The sequence below is a fragment of the Lathyrus oleraceus genome, chromosome 4, assembly GCF_024323335.1.
Source record: "Lathyrus oleraceus cultivar Zhongwan6 chromosome 4, CAAS_Psat_ZW6_1.0, whole genome shotgun sequence".
Classification (NCBI taxonomy): domain Eukaryota; kingdom Viridiplantae; phylum Streptophyta; class Magnoliopsida; order Fabales; family Fabaceae; genus Lathyrus; species Lathyrus oleraceus.
The window spans coordinates 146,091,218-146,116,234 of record NC_066582.1 but is presented as its reverse complement, the minus strand read 5'-3'; the positions used below and the strand labels follow the sequence as shown (position 1 = coordinate 146,116,234).

The following is a 25,017-nucleotide window of genomic DNA, read 5'->3' as shown; positions in this document are numbered from 1 at the left end:
TGCCTTAATGAAAATGTTAGAGATGAATTTCATGACATATTCTCCCACATTATACTCCTTCAACATTTTCTTCACCCAGAGTAATTTCTTACCACTGCTTCCTACAGTAGTGTATTCAACTTCATCAAAAGATAAGGTTATACTGATTTTCTCTTTGCTTACCCAAGATATTATGTTGTTGACATGAGGGAACCATTTATCAGTATCATCATCACTAGTGTAATTTATCATGACGTTCTCGTTGTCTATTACACAGACTTCCTTCAGTCGTTGTACGACTTCCTCAAAATGTTAAAACTTATTTTGACAGTTTCCTTTTAAGCTTATCTTGATGGGATACAACTATATCCCCTTCACCATTATTTCCTATTTTTTTAGAAGCCCTTTTCATCGAGTCTTTTCTTAATGATGAACACAGTGACTAAAGCATTAGCTTCAGTATTTGTCTCTAATCTTACCATTATAGTTTATTCATAGATACCAAGAAAAAAATTCTCATCCTCCCTCTGAGTTGGTAACTCAGTTAGCATTAAGTTACTCAAAATGTTTGGCATATCTTGGAAACCATCTCCCTTATCATCTTTGTGCATTTGGTTACTCCACATGAGTTAAGTGTGACTTCTTTAAGTATGAAAACCTTGGGAATCACCTGTATAGTCCTTCATTAGCTTTACTTGAAAATCAAGAAGGTATCCGACATCTTTGATTATGATTAAATCAAGGTCAAACTGCATCTGATGAAAAACATGCTCCACCATGTTGTCTGACAAGTCAATAACACACATGAGATATTTCTCAATATTAGCATTTTCTTTCACAATGACTTCCTCTAGCAGCTGAACATCCTCTTCAAATGTTAAAGCATCTTTAGGCAGCATCCTATCAAAGCTTATCCTCATTATGTAGACAAAAAGAGGGTCTTCAACTTCCACTATTAAATGCATATTGAGAATGGCACTACGTACATCCATTTGATAGAGTTTGAATTTAATAATACCTGACAATCTTGGACTTAATCAGATGGTTCTAAGAAGAGAAAAAGGATCGTAGATACTTCCATCTCCATCAACAACTTGCTCAATATCAAGTTCCATGAGATCAACATTCTCTCCAATATGGGCAAACATATCCTTGATAGATTGTGTGCCTATCGTAATCAATCTATACTTTTTGCTAATTTTAGCATAGACTAGAAGAATGCTTTCATTCTTACTCATCACTCATTCACTCAGTGTTTGTACATCTTCTGATGCATGGTCATGGTTATCATTAGCTACAGTTGTAACAACTTCAACATCTTCATGGACATGATCATCGCTTTCCTTGTGCACTTGAGACTTTGTCAATATATCGGACATGATGTGTGGAACATCTTTCTCACCATTTGGATTACTCAACTTTGTTTCCTGGGAATCTTCACCAGAAGATATTAGAATGTGATGATGATTTCTCGTAGGCCCAAACCCGAGTGGAACATTCCTATTTCCATCAGCATGTAGATAAAATTAACGACAAGAGGAATGATGTGAAGAGAATTAGTAGTTCCAGCTTTACCTACCACCATTTTATGATTTTCACCAGTCATATGAGAAGGAGTTCTTGAGTCATAACCACTTTTTTTCTGAACCGCTGCAGGTTGTTCAAAATTAGGAGGACCTCTAGCCTAATCCATCAGCCTTTCCTTTAGTGACACAATCCTCCTAAAATATTCAGAATCCTGAGTACGACGTCCAGGGTGTAAAACGAATAAAAAGGAAGGACTTATTCACAAATCAGAGTTTTTCATTTTAATCGAGTTAAGTTATTAAAATAGGGTTAATCGGTTTCACTTAGGGTCATTTTGGTCATTTACATGGGATTAAATTGCCACCTGTTTTAAATTTAAATGAAAAATACTAAAATATCATATTATGTCATTATCACATCAGATTTTTTGATGATTAGATTTAATAAGGGACAAAATAGAGAAATCTTTAAAATCAGTGAGAAAATTCAAACTTTTTTTTACGTGATTTTTTCAATTTCGTTCGAATGATGAGGAATAATAGGTATTAATACCAGTGAGAAAATTCAAACTTTTTTTTACGTGATTTTTTCAATTTCGTTCGAATGATGAGGAATAATAGGTATTAATCCTACTTATTTTATGGCAGACCTCCCATGTAAATTTTGAACTTTGTAAAAAAGATATTACTTATTTTATGACATATGTCCCATATGAATTTTGAATTTATCATCATAATATTAAACTATAAATATTCTAATTATTCTAATTAAATGCTAAAATATCTCCAAGAACAAAAGCATACAATAACTCTCATAATCTAATTTTCTCATGATATGGTTGTTGTTAAGTAGAGGACCTAATTATTTCAAACTTAATTAAACACCACTACTACTAATTAACATTATAATCTAATTAATGAAATTAAAACTTAAAAAAAAATCACTTATTCAAGTCGATGAGAATGATGAATTTATTATCAAACTTTCCAAGCCAACTCTAAAGAGTTCCTCAAACAATTTCGATGCATGAACCACTCAAAAGGTATTCAATTCATTTGCACATCACAGTCAATTTAAAGGCCAAAAAATAACCATGCAATCATGGATACAAGAAAATGAATTTTTGTAGTAAACATTAAATTTTTTACCAAAAGAAAAAAGAAGGTAAACAGTTTGTTAAACATGCAATTTGGGGTATTAGGATTGGCATACACTAAAAATAAATAAATAAAAGAATTTAAAATTCTAAAGTTAGTATTATTGGGTAATATTTCGGATTTTTTACTAATATAACCCAAGTTTTTAAATTATTTCCCAAAATAACCCAAGTTTCAAAAAATTTCCCAATCTACCCCACCTTTACTAGGGAGGCGCCAATTGGATTGGCGCCCCCTCTTAAAAATTACAAGGAGGCGCCAATTGGATTGGCTAGGGCACCTGCCCTAGCCAATCCAATTGGCGCCTGTGTGTATTTTTTAAGAGGGGGGGGCGCCAATCCAATTGGCAACTCCCTTAAAAAAGCCTCAAATGAAAAAACTTCCAACATGAAAGTTGTATATCTTTTCAAAACAATGAATTTGGATATAAATTTTGCAACTTTTGGATTTTTTTTGAGAAAGTTATGGGCAGTTGAAGTTGGACTTCTGAGTTTTTCAACTGTTGTCTGACCTATAATGTCTTGTATTATTTCATGTGTTTCTTTTAGAGTTATGAAATTTTGTCCAACATAACATTTGAAGTAGACATCTTAAATTTTGCAATGCACTTGGTCCCACCTCAAAATAATTAAAAATGAGTGAGTTAGGTATCTGCGAACTTGACCCAAAATTAGGGTTTCTGTCAGAATGACCTATAATGTTCTGAAATGAATGATGAGCTTCCAAGTTTCAAATGGATTTTTGATGAAAATGAAAGTTGTTCATATGGCGACTGTTGTTAAAACTTGAATGGAGGCGCCAATTGGATTGGCTAGGGCAGGTGCCCTAGCTTAGGGTAGGTGCCCTAGCCAATCAAATTGGCGCCTATGTGTATGTTTTAAAAGGAGGCGCCAACTCAATTGCCGAGTCCATCATAAAATGCCTTTTTTGTATTATAAATAGATGCGTTGTGTGACCTATTGTTCCACAACTCAAATAATCATTTGGCTATCATGTTTGGTGTTCGTCGCCGATACGGTAAGGTGATTTATGCGAGAGACAAACCTCAATTGGTGATGCTGTTTTGGAACATCACCACGTTAGATCAACTGAAGAGGGAGCTGGTTCGATGGTTAGACGGGAAGATACCAGAAGGGGAAAAAATCAGAAGTATTGAGAGACTTGACAGTATCTTTGGTTGGGTGCGAATGAGGACTGATAAGGATGCTAGGGAAATGATGTTCGGTCGAGACGACATTAATTTGATTGTTGTAATCAGTTAGAATTATTTATGTTTTCAGATATTTTGTACTGATGTTGGTTATGAAACTCGTTGTAACAAGAACTTAATGATATATAATTATTGATTGTTACAGAAATACAATGTTACAAAAAGCATAAGATGTAGATACAATGTTACAAATAGCTTAAGATCTAGATATCATATTACAATAAGCTTAAGATCTAGATGATGCTCCTAGATTGGGACAGTTGTTTTTGTTGTGTCCTGGTTGACGACAGATACTACATAATCTTATCATTTTATCTGTGGAATCCATCTCTGTTCTTATACGTGTGCTGTTTGGCCTTCCTTTCTTCTTTCTACGCATCTCTTCATTGTGCCAAACAATATCTCCTTCATATGGAGGCCAGTAATCCTCCATGGGTAGTACTGAAAAGCCTCGACTATATACATTCATGATGGTGTTGGCCTTGTACACATCAGATAAATAGGTGTTAGCGTCTTGACGAGTATAAGCGCATGCTGCAATGACATGGGAGCAAGGTATGCGGAAGGCCTGAAATTTTCCACAATCGCACCAACTTGTGTTTAGTCTAACAGCGTAGGCTAAATTTGGTCTCCCCTCGCTGTTGCCCATTGTTTCCTGGACGCTGAAATTTTGTCTATGACGGTCAAACACGGTTACAGCGTGTGTCGTAGCTTTGATGCTCTCCTCTTTCATGACCTTCATGCAACATTCACTGAATACTTGTCCAGACATTAACACTGCACTCCATCTTTCGCCTCTGGTTGCGAACATAGAAGCCAACCTATAATAGGTTGATCTTACCAAGGCGGTTATCGGCAGGTTTCGAATTCCTTTGAAAACCCCGTTCATGCATTCCACAATGTTTGTTGTCATGTGGCCCCATCGACAACCACCGTCAAATGCTCTTGTCCACTGCTCTACTGGGATGTTATTTATCCATCTCCCCGCATCTTCATTAGACAGTCGAATCTCATCACGATAATATTGAAAAGACGGTTGAGTTAAAGCATACCCAGCATTCACCACCTTCTTGCGAAGATTCTTATCTTTTATAGCACGCATGAAGTTTTGTGCTATGTGTCTGATACAGTAGACATGTGTAGAAGGAGGATCATGCCATCCGTTTTCATGGTTGTTGTAGGCACTTTCGATTGCAGCATGTCTATCAGAAATCAGACATAGATTGGATTGTGGTGCGACATGCGTTCTGAGATGTCGAAGAAAGAAACCCCATCCAGCAGCTGTTTCACCTTCAACAAGAGCAAAGGCAACGGGAAATACATTGTTGTTACCGTCTTGTGCAACTGCCATGAGCAACGTACCCTTGTATTTTCCGTATAACCAAGTGCCATCAATTTGCAGGAGAGGTTTGCAGAATGCGAAACCTTTGATGCAAGGGTCAAATGCCCAAAAGAGACGGTGGAATATTCTATTACCTATAACACAGGTTCCGTCTGGCATCATTGCTGGCACTGTCTCCAGAATTGCCACGGTTCCTGGGACATAAGTTTTTAGTGCCCATAAAAATCGTGGTAATTCTTTGAATGAGTCCTCCCAGTTGCCGAAAACCTGCTCAACAGCCTTTGTCCTCGCAATCCATGCTTTCTTGTAAGATGGAGTATAATTATATGTTGTTCGGATATGTGATATAATTATACTCACCTTCACTGATGGGTCTTTGTTTACCAATGGCAGAATGTCTCGACAAATCAATGCTGTGCTCAGTTGACGGTGATCTTGTGCAACGGTTGTTGCGACGCAACTGTGTGGTGGGTCTATTGAAGCGATCTCCCAAGAGTCATTTCTCTTCTTGTAAGATGCAGCCAAACGAAACTTACATAGCATGTTACAACATTCAATAACATACCTTCTTGAATCAGTGCGTTTAACCGTAAAGTCAACAAAGTTGTTCATGTGATATTTTTTGATTGCCAAGACACATTCCTCTTTGGTACGAAACATGTCTCCCACCTTTAATTCTCCTACTGGTCTCGGATACGGATTGTAGAAGACACTGTCGGACATTTCATCATCGTGAAGATCCATATTTGTCATATGTTAAGGAGGAATATAGACATGAGTAGGAGGTATTGGTGGTGGTTGAGCCTCATCTTCATCGTCGTTATTCAGGATGTGATCAACCTGTATATCAGTCTCCTCTTCTTCTTCATCAACAACGTCGACCTCTACTTCTGCTTCTGGGTTGAGTTCATCTGAGCATTGTGCATCATCTGCATCATCTCCACCAGCTGGATCCTGATATGTTACTTGAGACTGTTGAGACGGTATACATGGTTGTAGAGTAATGTACAACTCGATAGAATCCATGCCTGAATGTTCATGACTAAGAAACATGCTTTGCACATCTTCATCGTCTCGTATCTTTAGGGGGAAAAACTTGCATTGACCATTCTCAAAAAATATAGGATTCTGATATGTCATCCTTGACACAATACCTCCCTGTATAAAGGATTGTATTCTTTTTTTGAAATGCAAAAAGGTTGCATTTCTCTTCATCGAAACTCTAATGGTATCAGTGTTTCTAAAACAAAAACCATGAAGCTCAGACTCAAAAGTTTCACCGTTGCAGTGAACGTTGATACTGTATAATGATGAAGATGACATTTTGGAGATGAAAAGTATTTTGCAAGTGCAGATGAAAGTGAGTGAAGATGAAAAGTATTTTGGAGATGAAAAGTATTTTGCAAGTGCAGATGAATGTGATAGTAAGACACTTAAATAGATGGTATTAATGTCTCACATTGAAGCTAGTCTGAGATACCGTGTCAAGCATGCAAGTAATTTCAGAGATGATGTGTCTGTCATGTAAGACAGTGTGACTTGATGTGTCAAGCATGCTAGCTAGTTCAGAGATGAGGTGTCTGTCATGCAAGACAGTGTGAGTTGATGTGTCAAGCATGCTAGGTAGTCAAGAGTTGATGTGTCTGTCATGCAAGCTATCAAGTAGGTAGTCATCAGCATACAGGAGACAAGACAGACACGTGTCGGACACCTAAGACGGTCAGAGATGATGTGTCAATCCTGCAAGACAGTGTGAGTTGATGTGTCAGCCAGGCAAGCTATCAAGAAGGTAGTCATCAGCATACAGGAGACAAGACAGACACGTGTCGGACACCTAAGATGGTCAGAGATGATGTGTTAATCAAGCAAGCCATCCATAAGTGAATTGTTCAGCATGCAGGAGACAGCAATGCCACGTGTTGAGCATGCAAAGGGTGGCGCCAATTGGATTGGCGCCTACCTTTAGGACTTGCACATGGTCGCCAATTTGAATGGCGCCCCCCTTAGTCAGTCCTTGAAACCAAGCATTCAGAACTAGGCTTGCATGCATGTGCCCTAGGGTGTCGCCAATTTGAATGGCGCCCCCTCCTAAATAATGTACATGGTCGCCAAATGAGGTGGAGACACCATGCAAACACAATTTTTCATGCACTCTTCCATTTGCCTATAAATTGATTCACTCCTTCACCAATTCTTTCACACCAACATTCTCACTACTTCATCTACATTTCTCACTACTTCATCTACATTACTTCTGTTACAATTTCATCTTCTACAAAATCTTCCATTTTCATCTACACTAACTCCCCAACAATATGTCTTTACTCACAATGGGCGAAGCACACAGAGGAACAGTTGCAAACATCGCAACATACGTAAGTTTTTTCTTATACTTCTTTTTTATGTTTCATCTCCACCAACCCCATTTTATTTTGAAATACCGACTTAGTCATGTGTTTCATTATTTCTATTATAGGAGGTCTCAAGGTTTCGCACTAGAGTCCACGAATTTGTCCACATGGACCCGATGATTCAACCTTATGTTGAACTCGCCGGTTTTGGTCACCTTAGCAAAATTATGTCTTGGTCTATAGATAACAAATTCATTCTAGCCTTATGCGAAAGATGGAGGCCAGAGACACACACATTTTGGTTTCCAACCGGTGAGTGTACCGTGACGTTAGAAGACGTCTACATGCTTTTAGGACTACGAATAGAAGGCAAAGCCGTTAATGGTAAGACCAACTTTCCTAATTCAATTTGCATGGAGCTTTTAAACGTTGATTTGTTAGATGATAATGCTAGGGGACAAGGTATACTACTATCTCGCCTAAAGTCATATTATAATAGTTTTTATTTAGATGAGCATTCTACCGAAGAGGCTCGAATCATCAAAACTAGGTGTTACATTATGTTGTTACTAGGATCCTTTTTATTTCCCGAAGGTAGTGGTTCTAGCATGCATATTATGTACTTACCTTTACTTAGAGATATAGATAGAATAGGTAGTTATAGTTGGGGATCCGCATGTCTAGCCTATCTCTATAGTTCTTTGTGCAAAAACTGCCACAAAGATACTTCTACATTTTCTGGATGTGCTGTTTTGCTACAAGCATGGGGATGGTCAAGACTACCGTCTCTAGCACCGGTCAATAGCAACCCCTTCACTTTTCCATATGCAAAAAAGTAAGTTGTTTAAATTGCTATGTCTTTACTTCCTTCCTTACAGTTTATTACCCATAACTAATTTTTTTAAACTTTTTGGTGTAGATGGTCGGCACGCGGTATGAATTACAGCAGATGTCCGAGACACTGTATTACTCAATATCGCAACCTGTTGGATCACCTTCGACCGACAGACGTAAGCAAAATAATTACATTATTTCTTCATATTATATTGACTTTTTCTACATTCATTTAAATCCTATTGTCTTTAACATTTCAGTTCATTTGGCGTCCATACCTTAATATGGAACATGAGCATCAGATCAACCCTGAAGACGCAGCCGTATGGACAACATGCGCACCGATAATACGGTTCACAACAGTGGAGCTGCACAACACCGATCGTGTGAAGCTGCAGTTTGGTATGGTCCAGAATATCCCAGATCCCCCAGCTAGCCTAGGAGAATGGCATATGCGCAAAGTGAACGACCAATGGAACTACAACCCTTGGCAAACCTTCGCAAGATCAGAGTGTCGCAAGTGGAAGCACCGTCATGACCATGTCTTAACTGACGCAGTCATGCCAAATGAGGTAAAACCAAGTCGTACTTATATGGCTTGGTATAGATCAGTTGGATTTCAATTCATCGCCGATGATATGTACCTGTACGACCCACGCCAGACAACTTACACACAAGAAGCCTCAACATCTAACCCCCAGCAACATTCTCAGCCCGGTTACTCACAACCACCTATCCAACAAACTTTCCGTTCCACAAACACACAAACATACAACCAAAACATGCCATTCACCCAACCCCAAAACCAAGAACATCCCCCATACCACCACCAACAAATGGACCATCAACCTTCGACCGAACATCGCTTCGCACCCACACCATCACCCTACCAAAGTCGCCTTACCCAAAACACTAACCGCCCCATCACCTACCGTAGCCAACAACCCCAAACATCACAATACCAAAACATCCCACAACCATATCTCTTCCAAACACCCCAACAACCTTTCCAACCTTTCCTAGACCCATCATTGTCACCCATGTCCCCCTTCAACCGTCCTGGTCGCCCATCCATGAGTCAACCACACCCCAACTTCTCTGGCATGGGTCATGAGCTCAGCTACGCCGGTACACCATCATTGAATACTGAAGACTATGCTGAGTTGGCTGCATACCTCAACGGATCTTCTCCTGTAGGCGGTAATGACGCTCCTGGACCATCAGATGAACAAACACCGGTTCAGAATCGTCAACGTGGGTTAGGGCCAAGGGTTAGGATAGCTAGGGGATGTGGGACCGGAGGTCGGTTAGGTGATCCCGGTCATCACCATTAGGATTCATTGTGTAAAATCCAAATTTTATTAATATCAATTCGTATTATGTCAAATTTATCTTTGTGTATTCTCCAAACATTAAGTTTCTTTCATAATTCTAAAATAAACACATATCATAAAACAAAAATTTATAGGTCAAAAACCCTAATTCAAGGACTTGTTATTGTTATGTTGAAGGGCTTGAAGTTGGTCCCTTTTGGCAAAGTTCACATACACTTGTTTTGACAGAAACCCTAATTTTTGGTCAAGTTCGCAGGGACATAACTCACTCATTTTTAATTATTTTGACGTGGGACCAAGTGCATTGGAAAATTTAAGATGTCTACTTCAAATGTCATGTTGGACAAAAATTCATATTCCTAAAAGAAACACATGCAATAATACAAAACATTACGACTCAGATAACAGTTATAATGTCAAATAGTCCAAGTTCAGGTGCCCATACCTTTCTCATAATCATCAAATGATGCAAACCTTTACTCCAAATTCATTATCTTGAAAAGATATACAACTTTTATGTTGAAGGTTTTGTCATTTGAGGCTTTTATCATTCATACTAAAGGGCTTGAAGTTGGTCCCTTTTGGCAAAGTTCACATACACTTGTTTTGACAGAAACCCTAATTTTGGGTCAAGTTCGCAGGGACATAACTCACTCATTTTTAATTATTTTGAGGTGGGACCAAGTGCATTGGAAAATTTAAGATGTCTACTTCAAATGTTATGTTGGACAAAATTTCATAACTCTAAAAGAAACACATGAAATAATACAAGACATTATAGGTCATACAACAGTTGAAAAACTCAGAAGTCCAACTTCAACTGCCCATAACTTTCTCAAAAAAAATCCAAATGTTGCAAAATTTATATCCAAATTCATTGTTTTGAAAAGATCTACAACTTTCATGTTGGAAGTTTTTTCATTTGAGGCTTTTTTAAGGGAGTCGCCAATTGGATTGGCGCCCCCTCTTAAAAAATACACACAGGCGCCAATTGGATTGGCTAGGGCAGGTGCCCTAGCCAATCCAATTGGCGCCTCCTTGTAATTTTTAAGAGGGGGCGCCAATCCAATTGGCGCCTCCCTAGTAAAGGTGGGGTAGATTGGAAATTTTTTTGAAACTTGGGTTATTTTGGGAAATAATTTAAAAACTTGGGTTATATTAGTAAAAAATCCTAATATTTCTCATGAACTTTTGGCTGGATGTTTATTTAGGTGAGGTTTATGGAACTGTCACTATCATGATCAGACTTTCATTTATTTACAAAATTGTCACGATTGAATTTTCACTTATTATAAATTAACCTCAATATTTTCCATAAATTCCAAACTAAATAATGTAATTAAGAATCTCTTATTTAATTAAATTATTGATGAGAAACCATTATTCCAAAAAATTTATACTTATTATTTGTTACATTTTATTTCTCATTTCTCAAAATTTCTTAATTTTCAAGTATTAGACAAAAAGGATCATATTCAACCGATCATCAACAAACCGTATCGAACAATGAAAAAAAAACTAAAACACAAATTAGAAATTAATTAAGCAAAGATTATACAAAACTAAAATTAATCAAGCAAAGCAAGTGATAATCACACGATCAAAGAGCCATCATTGAAAGCGAGTAAAACATTTCCTCCTGTTGATTCTGCAACTCCCGAGTTGAATTAGAACCGGTTACAGTAGCATGTCCTGGAAAGATTAACCTTAAAGCACGTCCGATTCTTGCTACGTTGGAAGCTTGATGTTCAGTGTTGAAAGCTATTTGACCTAATCGAAAAAGAAACAACCTGGATCGGTAAAGTGCTTCGTCTCTGAAGAATCTGAAACCGAACAACAACTTGAGGATCAATATGATGCTGGATGAAAATCCAGCTATAGGTCTTGTTAGTTGAAAATGAAGCTTCAGTAAAGTCACCATATGTAGAACCATTGTTGAAGATAATAATAATAATTCTAGGTGAGGATTCAGGTTTTGGACTTATCCTTTTCATATGCAATATATCCTAATAAATTATTATTTTAATGTTGCTTCAAAGGACAACTTGAGATAAAGTCTTTTTTTTTTCATCCTCTACTGTTGTTTCTTTTGAAAAATCTTATGTTTATGATGACAGTAGATTTTAAAATTCAAACGCGATTGGCATTTGATTTAATGTGAATTCTTTATCGATGCACTAGCGGGCACTACAGATAAATAATTTTAACTTTAATGTTTTAAAGAAATAAGTTAATATTATTTTACATGATATAGATAATATCGGATGTGTTTTAAGATTTTGCAGACAGTCAGAAAAAGCAAAGAGTAATACATCCCAATGCAATAAAACGTGGGAGCTTTTCTATTGATATGGTATTTCAATACAATTTTGCTTAAATTGATGGTTGTATTTGTTGCGGGTATAATAACGGTGACTCGGTCTTCAATAAGTCAAATAATGAGTCTTTTAGGATTGTGATATGTAGAAAAGTGATGGATCAACTTAACCTTTTAGGTAAGTATATATAGCTTCAGCTTTCTCATGATTAATTTTGAACGCTCGGGTATAATATTGATTATGTAGGGTGTGACTCTCATCTAATAGGGAGCGTGGTGGGTGACTCGTCCTTCAATATCAAAAGTGGTGGTTAGCTAATTCCATGAGACTTGGGAGTACACAGTTATGACGAATGTAGGGGACATGACAAGTTCGCCTCATGCATCTAACATGTCTTCAACCTCGCCTAAAGTCTTTTTAGTACTCTATGTGTCTTACGAGGTAGGAGACAATTGTGTCGAAACTATTGATACTCAGTGGGATTAGGTTATAATATAGCAGTCCACTGTCCCTAAAGCATGAGGCCTCTAGAGGTCAAAGTGGTATAAGGAAAGACATAACAGTCTGCAATCCCTCAAACACAAGGTATGTATGTGCGAAGAGGTTAAGGCGATAAGTTTTGTAAAATTATTGATCCTACGAGATTAAGACTATTTTTAATCTAACTAGTTTGATTAGTGGAGATAGTTAGGTATATTAATCAAAAGGCTTGTGAAAAATCCTTTGAACCTCTCATTAAATTTATAATTATTAATTTTTTTAGAATGGCCATTTAATTTGGACCATCCATCGGTTTGCATGTTTGAAAGCAAAGTCCTTGATGTTATGGCATGTTAACGATGGCTACTAGGTGAGAGGGTTATTCATTTCATATAAATACTAAGATAACTGCATATCATTTTTATCACTCTCTTGTATTGTGCTAACTCAAACGACAATTATTTCACTTTGCAATATTGTTTCTTTCTTCAAACCGAGCTTTGCTCAGCACCATAAGACGTCTTACCACAAGTATTCCTATCTCCCCTTTCTTATATGTTTCTCTTTTTCGTACTTAGAAGATAGTGTTCCTCAAGGAGTGTGATGCGGTTGGTAATGTGATTGAGCCTAACACTCACGAAGAGAGAAGGGAGTTATGGCGTAGTTATATTGAAAGTTTGAGGCGAGAAGATAGTAAAGTGGACTGGAGATTCATTGAGATGGAAATGTTTGAGAGTTATGATAGTAGTTCTAGTAGTTCTTATAGCAAAGCGTCTAACGATGGTAATGTTGTTTTGTTCTCTTCTTTCCCGGGACCAGCGAGACCACAAATGATGGCTACAAACGTAAGCTTGGATCTTTTTAGTTATGATGATATCTTTCATTGGAAGTAAAGAAGATGTCATTGTGGAACAATGTATGGAGGGCGAGAAGGTCTAGGTAAGGCTACTACATGGCGGATATTTTTCGATGTACGTCTGTGTGTTGTTGGATTTAGTGGTGAAGATTATTTTCACCCTTTTTGAGGATGATGTTTTAAAAATATTCAGTGTCGCGCTCTTGCAAATTCATCATAATAGTTTGACTTTTGTGAGGGGACTTGAGATGTTGTGTGGTGGTTTGGGAATCACACCCAATATAGGTTGATTATTTTCCTTCTATGGGACGAAAGGGGTCAACGAGGGAAACTGGATTTCCCTATGTTCCCTTTCTAATATAGGATTGATCTCCCTTTATTCATCAAATTATAAGAATTAGAAAGGGAAAAAAATGTGTGATAGGGAATACCAACTATCACGAAGTCCATTTTATGGTGGGGGAATCCTAAGTTTCCTCTCTATTGGATGAGAGAGTTTGTATTGATATTGGTCTTCGATTATAACAAACTCATTGACTTTGAGAAAGACATGATTAATTTCTTTTTAATTGTTATATGGTTTGAATGTTAGAGAAAACATGGAGGTTGGGGAATCAGTCAAGGCTCGACGAATGTCTGTGTAATTTTATTTTGTGTACTCATATTTAATATTTTTTATGCATTTCTACCCTCATTCTTTTATGTTGTGTTTATGAAAAGAGAATGGTCTCCCTATTATTTTTTCTGAGGAAGGCATATTTAGATAAGTCCATTACTCAAAGGGAAAAGGTGGGATCTGCCATTCAGAAGTGTGATCTTTCTAGGATAATGAATCAGCCTTCCAATAAATGGAAGTCGGTAAGCAAAAGAATGATCATTTGTGTCAAACCTATTACCATGGTGAAGGCTTCTGATGTTGGAAAAGTCATGTCCTCTCGTTCCAATAGGCATAAGGAGGATTTGGGAAAGGATAACCTCATCTACTTAGAGGAAGACACCTTTGCATACATGAAAACATGGGGGGCCTAAATGAGGGTATCGTGAATTCCTCCCTTGGATCATATTTCATGATGTCCTCTAAAGACCAATAGGTACCTTCATTTTATAATAAATATTTGTTGGCATTGGCTTCATTTACAAGCACCTTGATGCGCCAAACCACTTTCATAAGTATGAGAATATTGCTTCAAAGCAATTGTTCCAACTTATGGGAACCAATGTGCTTCTAAGCGCTTTTTTGGAAGGGTTGTGTTCGATAAATTTGACTATATGGATAAGAGTGAATTCAAAATGAAGTTTGATCTCAAGTTAGCTCGCTTATGTTCCTCTCTTCTAATTCCTTCCCTTTTCTAGGTTGAGGACTTATGGGTCTATCATGCCCAAAATGGCGTGGTCTCGCCCCTGAGCTATATGATGCACCTTGGACGTATCTCCTTAAATTTCCCTTCTTGGATGAGGTGTTATATTTCTTTTTTTAGTAGATGGAAATCATATGTGTGATGAACCTTGACCTTGTCATGTTTGCACCACATGTTGGCATTGTTCTCCATCATTTCCCACTTAGGGTTTAAGGGTTCTCAAACGGTCTTTATGTGATGCATTTCTTTCCATATTTGTTTTCGTCTGGTGTTTAGTGGTGTATAGTTCTCTATGGGTCATCTAGGAGGTTTGAAGTCTCCTTTATCTATGATTGGTTTATGGAAATTGTGTATGTGTTGGTTGGAGGGTTCATATCCTCCAAAGTTGCATTTTTTGCGTCTTTAGCTCTCTTCTTTGTGTTGCTTTCCTTGCCTTCACTATATCCTCGTCTTTATTTCATCCATTGAGTCAGCAGGTTTCTGGGTGAGGAATTCATTAAAATGTATTGATTTGAGTATGTTCTAGAAGGACCCCACAAACATCTCCTAGTTGGGTTTTATCAGCTTGATGGTGGCTTTGTTGAAACGTATCAGGTATTCTCATAAGGACTCGAAATTTCTCTAACGCACGTTAAATAGGCTTGTAGTAGACACCTTTCGGTATTTCCTTGCTGGAAATTAATGGATAAGTTTTCAAGAAAGGTATTGATTGCTAGTCACAAAGAACCTGTGGAGAGTTTTTTTAAAGGTGTATGGTTCACGTTATTTTTATTTCATACAAATAAATAAATATTCTAGACATACCATAAAAAGAAGAGATTTTTTACGTATCACCCCACATTTAAACCTAACACCTCTTGAAGTAGTGTTTTTACCTTAATACCCTTCAAGAATTTTACATTTAAAAAAACTGTGTTTCCCATATTCTTGGGAAATTTCTGAGATTTAACCAAATTTTTGGAAAATTATGAGTTTTTATCGGATTTTTAGGGGAGTCTATGAGTTTTTATCAAAATTTTGAGAAACGCGTGTAAAAAACATACTTTATATACCTATTTTTTAAAAACGGGTGTGAAAGATGAATTTTTCCAAAAATCTATGATTTTATACCGGCTTTTTAAAAAAACAATGTAAAATCATACTTATTACATCGGATTTTTTTTAAAATCGATATAAAATCATAGATAGATTTCTGGAAACAAAATATGATTTTTTTATCGGGTTTTTTTAAATATGCCAGAAAACTACAAAACATATCGGATTTTTCGAAATAACTTGTAGTGTTAATTTTTTTCTACCAAATATAAACTGCCGAATTTTTCAAAAATCTAGAAAATTACAAAACATATCGAGTTTATCAAAAAATATGATAATGTAAATTCATTTTTTCATAGGCCTACCCACAATATGAACTACCAGATTTTAAAATTTTGGAAAAATATATCAGTCATTTCCTGAAGAAAAAAAAAACTTCTAAAAAAAGTTTGATGAAATCCCCCAACATTGAAGATTCTCTCACTTTTGACCTTCATCAGACCAACTCATCAAAAAAGATGATGTGATGTTGTTTATTTTTTCCATTTAATGTAATCTTCACATGTGTATTTCAGTGTGTAAAATAACTCAAATTCCCCCAACTAAAAAATAAAACCTGAGAGAGAGAGAGAGAGAGAGAGAGAGAGAGAGAATGTTCATTGAAAGAAGAAAACCTAAATTCAGTTTCCTTCTCTTTAGTTTTTATCGTTCATCGTTGTCCACCATTGAAACACATTCAAGCATTCAACGATCAACATCAAGCATGTCTTTCATGTGCTATATGTTTCCATTTCGTCTTGTAGCGCGACAAAAAGGTATGATTGTAATAACTTTTTCGAATTTGCAGTGGTCTCAATGCAATGGTTCTTTAAAATTTAGATTTTCAAATTTAGGTTTTCACTATGTGGGTAAATTGTGGTTGTTTCCTTAAATTGTGAATGTTAAACTTCTTAGTCGTATTTTAACTTCTGGGTATATTTTTAACTGCAGAAACGGGGTTATTCAGTGTGATATTTCACCATGGGGGAAACTGTGTTCATGACAAGCTCATGTTTTACAACGGAGAGAGTGAAACCGTTATAGAAGGACAAGACTCTGGTAAGTGGAGTTTTTTTAGGTAGTTAGCTTAGTTAAAGACTGGGGTTATGATGGATTTAGACTTTGAAGAAAGATATTAGGACTTAATGAAAAGTTTATTCATTTCATTGATGATATACAAGCTGGAGAAATTTCTAATCATAACCTTGGTAGTAATGTTGATGGGCATATCTAGGTAGAACGTGATGTTGAAGACATGCTAAGCAAGGTGTTAAAGCCTAATGTTGATCAATTCAATGAATGTAATGATGATGATGATAGCACTGATGGTGATGATTAAGGAATAATGTTTGATGATAGTGAAGAAGAAAGAACTTGTGAAAGAGAGGAAAGATTTGTTGAAGTTGAAGAGACCAATTTCTGGTACTAGGGTTAAGGTTAATGGGAAGTCTCTTAGATTCAAGATTATGGGTTCCAAAAGTCCAAAAAAGATAAAATCCCCAAGAAAGGTGAATATGTTTGTCTCTACTAGTGTTTTGGGATCTAGTTCAAAGAGGAATACCAATATTGTTGGAAGTCATGATGTGGACTATGATAGTGAAGAATTGGAAAGCTCAGACCCTGATGATAGTGACAATGAAAAACAGTTTAAGCCTAAGTATGAGAAGTTTTGATGAGAGTTGTTGAACAAGGACTTCCAATTTAAACTAAGTATGGAATTTAATTATTTGTCTGAATTTAAAGATGCAATTAGGGAGTCGTCTATTTTAAATGGATGAGAGATAACATTTGTTAAGCATGAAAGTTATAGGATTAGGGTAGAGTGTATGGGTAAATGTGGTTTTCTAGCATTGTATAGTAAAGTGGGTGACAAACACACCTACCAATTAAAGACATGGGTGGGGACACACATGTGCAGGGATATTAAATAATAAATCTTACGGTGCCAAGTGGGTATCTAAGCTAGTGGTTGAAAGAAGGAAGTCATAAGATAAAGTTAAAGTGGCTGAGATAATGTTTGAACTAAGGATGAAGTACTTTATTGGTATAACCAAAGGGAAGGCATGGAGAGCTAGATCCATGGCAGATGAAACTATTGAAAGAGATGGAATAAAACAATCTAACATGTTGTAGAGTTATGCAACTGAGTTAAAGAAGCAGTGTAATGGGAATAATGTGAAGATTGACCACTGCCAACTCTCCCACCAAGATTTGAAAGACTTTATTTGTGCTTTGATGGTTGTAAGAAAGGGATTACTAAGCCAACTCTCCCACCAAGATTTGAAAGACTTTATTTGTGCTTTGATGGTTGTAAGAAAGGGATTACTAAGTCATGTAGACCTTTTATTGGAGTAGATGGATGTCACCTTAAGACACAGTATGATGGACAATAATTGGTGGTTATGGCTAGGGATCCAAATGACCAGTACTATGGGCAATAATCCAAATGACCAGTACTATGGGCAATAATTGGTGGTTATGGCTAGGGATCCAAATGACCAGTACTACCCTTGGACTTTTAGTGTAGTGGCTAGGCATGTAGATCTTTTATTGGAATAGATAGGTGTCACCTTAAGAAAGTGAATTTATGGTTTTTCCTTTTAATGATTCACTCTCTCTATCTCTCTCAACTCTCAAGTTTTGTTTTTTAATTAGGAGCATTTAAGTCATTTTACACATTGTAATACACATGTAAAAATTACATTAAATAAAAATATAAAAAAATATAAAAAAACAGTGTCACGTCAACTTTTTGATGAGTTAGCTGCGAGAATAGGTATTAAACCTATTTTTAAGATCGTAAAAATTCACAAAGGTCATTATAATAAAAGCACAACTAAATAGGAGTCTCTTGTTAATTTTTCAGACAAATTGTTGATTATTCAACCCAAATTAATTTTGTTATATGTATGTAAAATTAGATTGAACAAATTTAAATTTAAAAAACAATTGTAAATGCAAAAAGTCCACTACATAAAATAAATAAATAAATAAATAAATAAAAAACTCCAAATTCTGACTTACAATTAGAACTTATAAAACCAAAATCAATTCTGCTAAGAAAAATCCAAATATATCATTCAATTCTACACTTCAATAAATAATTTTGCCATCTTCAAAATGGAACCATACATATATGTAGTTTGGATGCTAGATGGACACTTTTCTATATAAAAGTTATCATAAAAAATCAAGTATAATTTTGAGTTCCCCATTTGATGGATCAAAAAATGCTTCAAGAGTTGCAGAACAGCATGCCTGGAGATTGGTCGATTCTTGGGGTCCTACAGTTCTAGGTGTTGCAATAAGCTTTATTCCCTGTTTCCAATATCTTTTATCTGCAATCATAAAATGGAAAGAATAAGCAATAGCTCATTATATTATATTGTACCACTGCATGTTTGAATCGGCGATGAGGCATCAGAGGACCGGTAAAATTACATAAATGCTTCACAAACACTATCTGACATCAACACTATGTATACATGGTTTCCGATTTTTACATTATAATCTCTCAATTTGGTTTCGACACAACATATCGGAGTTGTATTTTAAACAATGTCAGATACAGTGTCCGGCTTTTATGTGTCTACGCAATACAATACACCTTAAAGTTATAAAGGGAACCAAGAGTGACCTGGACCGGTTGATATGACAACAGAACTCTGCGAATCCATCACCCAGTCAATCCACAATACAAACCCATGACATACTCCAGTCTTAGTGAAATTAACCTGCAACATTTGTAACATTGAGCATTACACATTTATCACAACAAAATATTGAATAATCCTGTGATATGGCATTTTATGAAGGAAATGCATTTTCAAGTTACTGTTCTGTATGATATACAGGTATGAACACTTCTGTTAGATGAAATAAATACTTCTTATTTTACTTAATTATCTAACTGATACCTCCTTTATAACTACCTAATTTCTCTAACTGTTCCTAACTCATAAATCCTAATTAACTACTCTTTCTGTTTATAATTGTCTAATAGTTAGGTCAAGTTTTTCATTGTGATGCTGCTCTCAAGATAGCTAATTAAAAAATTATCTCAGTTAGTAGGCTACAACAGAAACAACCTGTGGAGCAAATAGACATTTGATACCATAGTCCTTTGTGATTACGAAGCTAGGTGCCAAACCTGCTAAACATGCAAATGCATTCGAAGCTTACCTGGGATTTTCCTTGACATTGGCCTATTTGTTTTGTGAAATCGAACTCCATCACATCAAATGTTTCACTAAGCACCTGAAACATTATACACAATAAGAGTGCATTGATAGTAGCAGACTATTGTCAGCTTATTACGAATGCATGAATTTCTAAGTAGATTAATTACATCAAATTCTCCACACTGCCAAAGGAAAAAAGGTAGACAAGGACCCTCTTCCAATTCAGGTAGATGACCGCACGCTCCTAATGTAGCGTTTACCCCAGAATGGTCAAAACCTTCTATCTTACTTAAGCAGCAACGACTTTTCCAAAGATCCTGCAAATTGTTTGCCCCACATCAATCCACATGTGCAGTAATGTTCTTAATACATAGTATAGACAAAAGTAAATGGTGTCCTAAAATTTATTCTCAATCCACTGTTTATAGATATTTTAACTTACAGGAAGATAGATGGCACAAGCCCTCAAAATTCCTTTATTGGGAACTATTATAGCATCTTCGGAGAGGATACAATTGAGTGTTGTACGGTCCTTCCTAGAAAAATTGAGTAAAAGCAAGCAACAAAATGTGGAGTAGCGCCCAAAAGAAAATTAAAAAAAAAACTACACAATATGAATACTTTAGACTTATTAAAGCATGGCATATTTGACCTAGCAAATCAAGTTAATGATTACATCAGTAGCTAATGAAATATACCAAAACCGCAGGTTCTGCCATGGAAGCATGCCATCTTGTCCAAAATAGAAAGGTTCTGCTATTAACAGGTCAACCTACAGATCAAACATATAAACATAGATATTCAGAAATCATAGCAATTCAAAGAGGGGGAAATGGCCTGAAAATTTAATGAAAAGGAATTGCTATCACACATACAACTTACATATTATTTACTACTACATTCAGCAAACAATTGAACATGATACCTTGTTAAAATGCAGCTAGTACATTCTAAAATCTCAGTACAGTATCATTAAATAAATAGGAAAAGTTTTGACATAGGACGGCCAAAGAGTACTCAATTAAGGCAAAGTGCTCTCTGAGTCAAATATCAAACACTCTTTGCAAGAAAGAAATTCAAAATCAAAAGCATCTCAGATGTTTACATTGAAAGTCTCCATAGATCCGAAGTTAAACACACCAATAAGTAATTCCTATTTTAAGCCAGAATAAGATAATCTACTATAGACTAAAATCCCAGAGTAATAAATATAAATAAATAATTCCAAATATAAAAACTAAAACAAAACCAATAAACATAAATAAATAACAAAAGTAATCATCTAATCTACACAAGGTTTATTATTAGCAAGAAACACAATCAAATTTGCGTACAATAACCAGAAAAGTTATATTATTATTTCATATGCAATCATGTTTCATAAAAAAACATTAAAGTAACACTGTTTGCTAGATTAATCAGTTCAGTTCAATTCTATAACTTCAAGGCCTCTTTGTTCATGGGAAAAGTCCTTTAAATATTTCATGTATGCTTCATAGGCATGAATGAAGTTATCTATGATACATTTCTATCAGCGCTTGAAATACATATACAAATAAAGCCATGCCAAGCAAGTGGAATTAGGTAAGTTCAACCTTTTTCTGATTTGTATCATGCATGGTTAACTTCTTCACCCCTTTTTCAACCACTTTTATGCAATTAGGTGACAGATTATTTGCACGGGCAGCAGCTTGCAAATATCGGAGTCCCCTTTCCTTCAACCCCGGAAAAGATGATATTATATGAGGTGCTTCTGAAAGCCTTGCCACAAGAAGAGGTAAATACACACTATCATCTGCTACCAAGCATAATGAGTGACTTCTTCCCTGCAACTGTAAAAAATGACAGTCATTGTAATCAAATAGAATACGTCGAATAAGAGGAAGAGCAAAAAAGTGTTTTGTTTACAATTTATTCCTTATACAGGTGAAAGATCATATCCTATGCCATGAGGTGGAGAGATGAATAGCTTACCACATTCTCTACTGCTTTCAACATTGAAAGCCTCCATCCTTTGTCTCCATAGATTGCAGCTCTTTCTGGCGGAAGTACGAGCTGAAAATCTCCAGGAGTTAATCCATGATGCAAAACCTCAGATCTTGACACTTGGGTATCTAAATTATATGAGATACTGGTATCATTATGAGTAGCGTGTAAATGAACTTCTTCCCCTCTGAATATTGATATACCGCTTCCTGGAACAAACCAAACACACTGTTTCCAGTGGTCACACCAATCAACAGGAGCTGGAGAAGCAGGAAAATTGAAATGCAGTATCAGCAATGAAGGGTCTAAAATATTAACAACTATAATTATAAATAAAACATGCTGTCATATACTTTTATATCATTCATATTCATGTAACAAGGCAATCATAGTAATGGAGTTCTACAGTCAAGTCAACACAACCATAACCAACAAATTATATCAAACAAAATCTCACTTGTAGCTGTTGTTGATCTTATCCACCCAGGAGCAGTGGAATAATAAATCGTCCCTTCACGATCAAGTTGAAGTTCCCACCTGAAGGACATAAGGTATGCTGAAAACTGAAATGAAATAAATGCACTGAAAGTAGTATTAAAACGCATATGTGATTACCAAGAGACAACAGCATGAACTCTGCCATCATCAGTTGCCTTTATGCGCAGCTCAGTTTCTCCATAACTCTCTGGCCGTTTCCAAAAGTCAAATTCAAAAATTTTGAAGGGTTCTGAAAGCTGGATGGATCTTCATTTAAATAGGAAAGTTACTATAAAACTTTAATGAAATGAGTTACAGAATTCTTTTCAAACACACCGGTTTCAGTTCTTCTCCTATTGAATCACAATGCATGGCATATTGCTGCCTTTTTACACTTAAAACACTTTCAAGTCCAGGAGGGGCAAGTTGAACGCCATCGTATGAACCAGCCTCATTGCTATTCAAATCATGCAATCGCCATAAGTACGTGCTTTCAACTACCTGAAATGGGTATTGGGGTAAGAGGCAGAAACTTCTGAGAAACTCAAAAGAGGAATAATACAGTGAAAAGGATCTTCATGTTAACCTGCCCATATGTAGTTGCTCGATAAGGTACGGTCAGAGGGTTTTCCACCAACAAATTGTCATGTGCATGTTGTAGGGTTGGTATAAGCCCCTCGCCCAATAATTCTGAATCTAATATCTCGCTCACCTGCAATAATGACATTTAGTTTCCTAAGTGAACAATGCAGGCACTGCTTCAAAGAGCAACATCTTATGAGATGGCAGAAATTAGCTCTAACTTAGGCTCTCGTAATTATAAATTCATCAGTCTATATATCTACCTATTTAAAAAAAAAAAGTCTTCCACGCATGGCACAAGATCGAATTTGACACTTTTGTTACCTTCATTTTACCCTCACATCCATGCAATCTTACAAACAATCTCTGCTAGTATACTAAGGGTCTGGTTGGATTGGCTTATATGAACATATCTACTAGCATAAGCGCACTAATTAGACACCAAGACATTTTGAGAGGGCTTACTGAAACAACTTATGACATGTCCCAAAGATGATTTCACGCATTTCCTAAGTCCTCTATGATAACTTATGAAAAAGATTAGACTTCATTTTATCTTTGTTAAAAAAATAGCTATACATAAACACTTATATGATGAGTGCTTATGCTATAATCACTTTGTTGAGTTGTTTTTTCTAAACAGAACTTAACAATCAATAAGTGAGAGTTGAAAAAGTGCTACTCCTAGTGCTAAAACATAAGTTGAATGAGTGCAATGAGTCTTACAAGAACATCAGCACGTGAAGATATATCAAGACCAACAGTGAGTTCATCAGAACGCTTGTTGATAACTTTGATTCTTCCTTCTATCCCATTAACCCGCATAACCTTCTTCATCAACTTCACCATAGGAAGATAGGACTCACATGCTGTAACCATTCCTTTCCCGCCCATAGCTCGCGAAGCCATCATCGAAAGCAACCCAGTTCCAGCACTGCACACAGTTAAAGATAGCAATCACATTATAAGAAAACTAAAGCGACAAAAATCAAATTTTGGGAGAATGAGAGTACCCGATATCGAGAACGTGGCAAGGTTTGGTGATGGTTTTTTCAATGGCTTGTCGAAATGCAGTGTTTCTGGTGGAATCGTTGAGCATGTCCAAATACGACGTAGTGGCGAGAAGAGGTTGGTGGAAGGTTTGTTCGTCGCTGTCTTCGTCGATGATGACCCATTCAGAGTTACCGGTTAAAGGGTCGAGCTTGAGCTGGAACATGCGATGCGAGGATCCTGAACTCATGGTTCTAATAGAGATTGGTTAAGGAAAACGAGTTCGAGTTTGGTGAAGGAAGTGAATGGTGATTAGGGTTTATCGAAACAAAAAAAAACGTGTTGTAAACCCTAAATTATGAAATTTGAATAATAATCTGTTCTTTTTTTTTACTAACCCTCATAAATTGCAAATTTTAAAAAGTTTGATTGGATTTGGAAGTACAATGATGGATAACATTTTGTTAAGGTTAGAATTTGATTGTGCAAGTGTTCTTTTAAGTTTTTTTACTTCAATTTATTTTCGAATGTTGAGTATTTCATGTCATTCAATTTAGTCTCTCAAACTTTATAAGTCATCTTAATTAATTGTAGTTAAGTTTTGAGCCTCCTACCTCTCTTTTTGGCCGCCAAGCTCACATAGGGGGAAGGAAGAAGAAAAGTGCATCTTCAAACTCCAACGAACCTTCCTATTCAACTTTTTCATCATCTCTTCGAACTTTGAATTGGTGAGTTCCTTATCTAGATTATTGTAAAAGCTAAGACTTACTAGTTTAGAGTATGTATGGTTAATGAAAAAGGACGGCTTTAGTAAAAATTGGGAATTTTAAGGTTTATAGTTTTAGTTAGACATAGGTGTGATTAGGGTGTTCGTGGTTCATGAATTGAATTGAACCGAACCATATTAATGGTTCAATGCAGTTTTTAAAAACCACTTTAGCAAAAAGTGGTTAATCTGTTTAATCAATTCAATTCGGTTTA

At 36.1% G+C, this 25,017-nt stretch overlaps 1 protein-coding gene across 1 annotated transcript; it reads right to left on the bottom strand.

Annotated features, from left to right (window-relative positions):
- Positions 1-18,823: 18,823 nt before the first annotated feature.
- On the bottom strand, positions 18,824-24,815 carry LOC127074172 (protein arginine N-methyltransferase 1.6). The gene is made up of 15 exons (XM_051015468.1): positions 24,651-24,815; positions 24,060-24,290; positions 23,773-23,980; positions 23,051-23,176; positions 22,801-22,965; positions 22,603-22,721; positions 22,445-22,524; positions 21,976-22,247; positions 21,597-21,833; positions 20,700-20,773; positions 20,444-20,537; positions 20,169-20,318; positions 20,003-20,077; positions 19,458-19,554; positions 18,824-19,158 (listed from the first exon to the last, which is right to left on the bottom strand). Exons 1-15 carry the CDS (start codon positions 24,743-24,745, stop codon positions 19,001-19,003), a joined length of 2,181 nt encoding a protein of 726 aa, XP_050871425.1. The 5' UTR covers positions 24,746-24,815; the 3' UTR covers positions 18,824-19,000.
- Between the last annotated feature and the right edge of the window lie 202 nt (positions 24,816-25,017).

Excerpts from the sequence above, each read along its gene's own strand:
- LOC127074172 (XM_051015468.1), bottom strand. The coding sequence starts at position 24,745 with ATGATGAAAAAGTTGAATAGGAAGGTTCGTTGGAGTTTGAAGATGCAC. Across the intron at positions 24,291-24,650 it reads CTTGGCGGCCAAAAAGAGAG|AACCATGAGTTCAGGATCCT; the intron begins GTAGGAGGCTCA and ends AATCTCTATTAG. Across the intron at positions 22,966-23,050 it reads GAGCAACTACATATGGGCAG|GTAGTTGAAAGCACGTACTT; the intron begins GTTAACATGAAG and ends TACCCATTTCAG.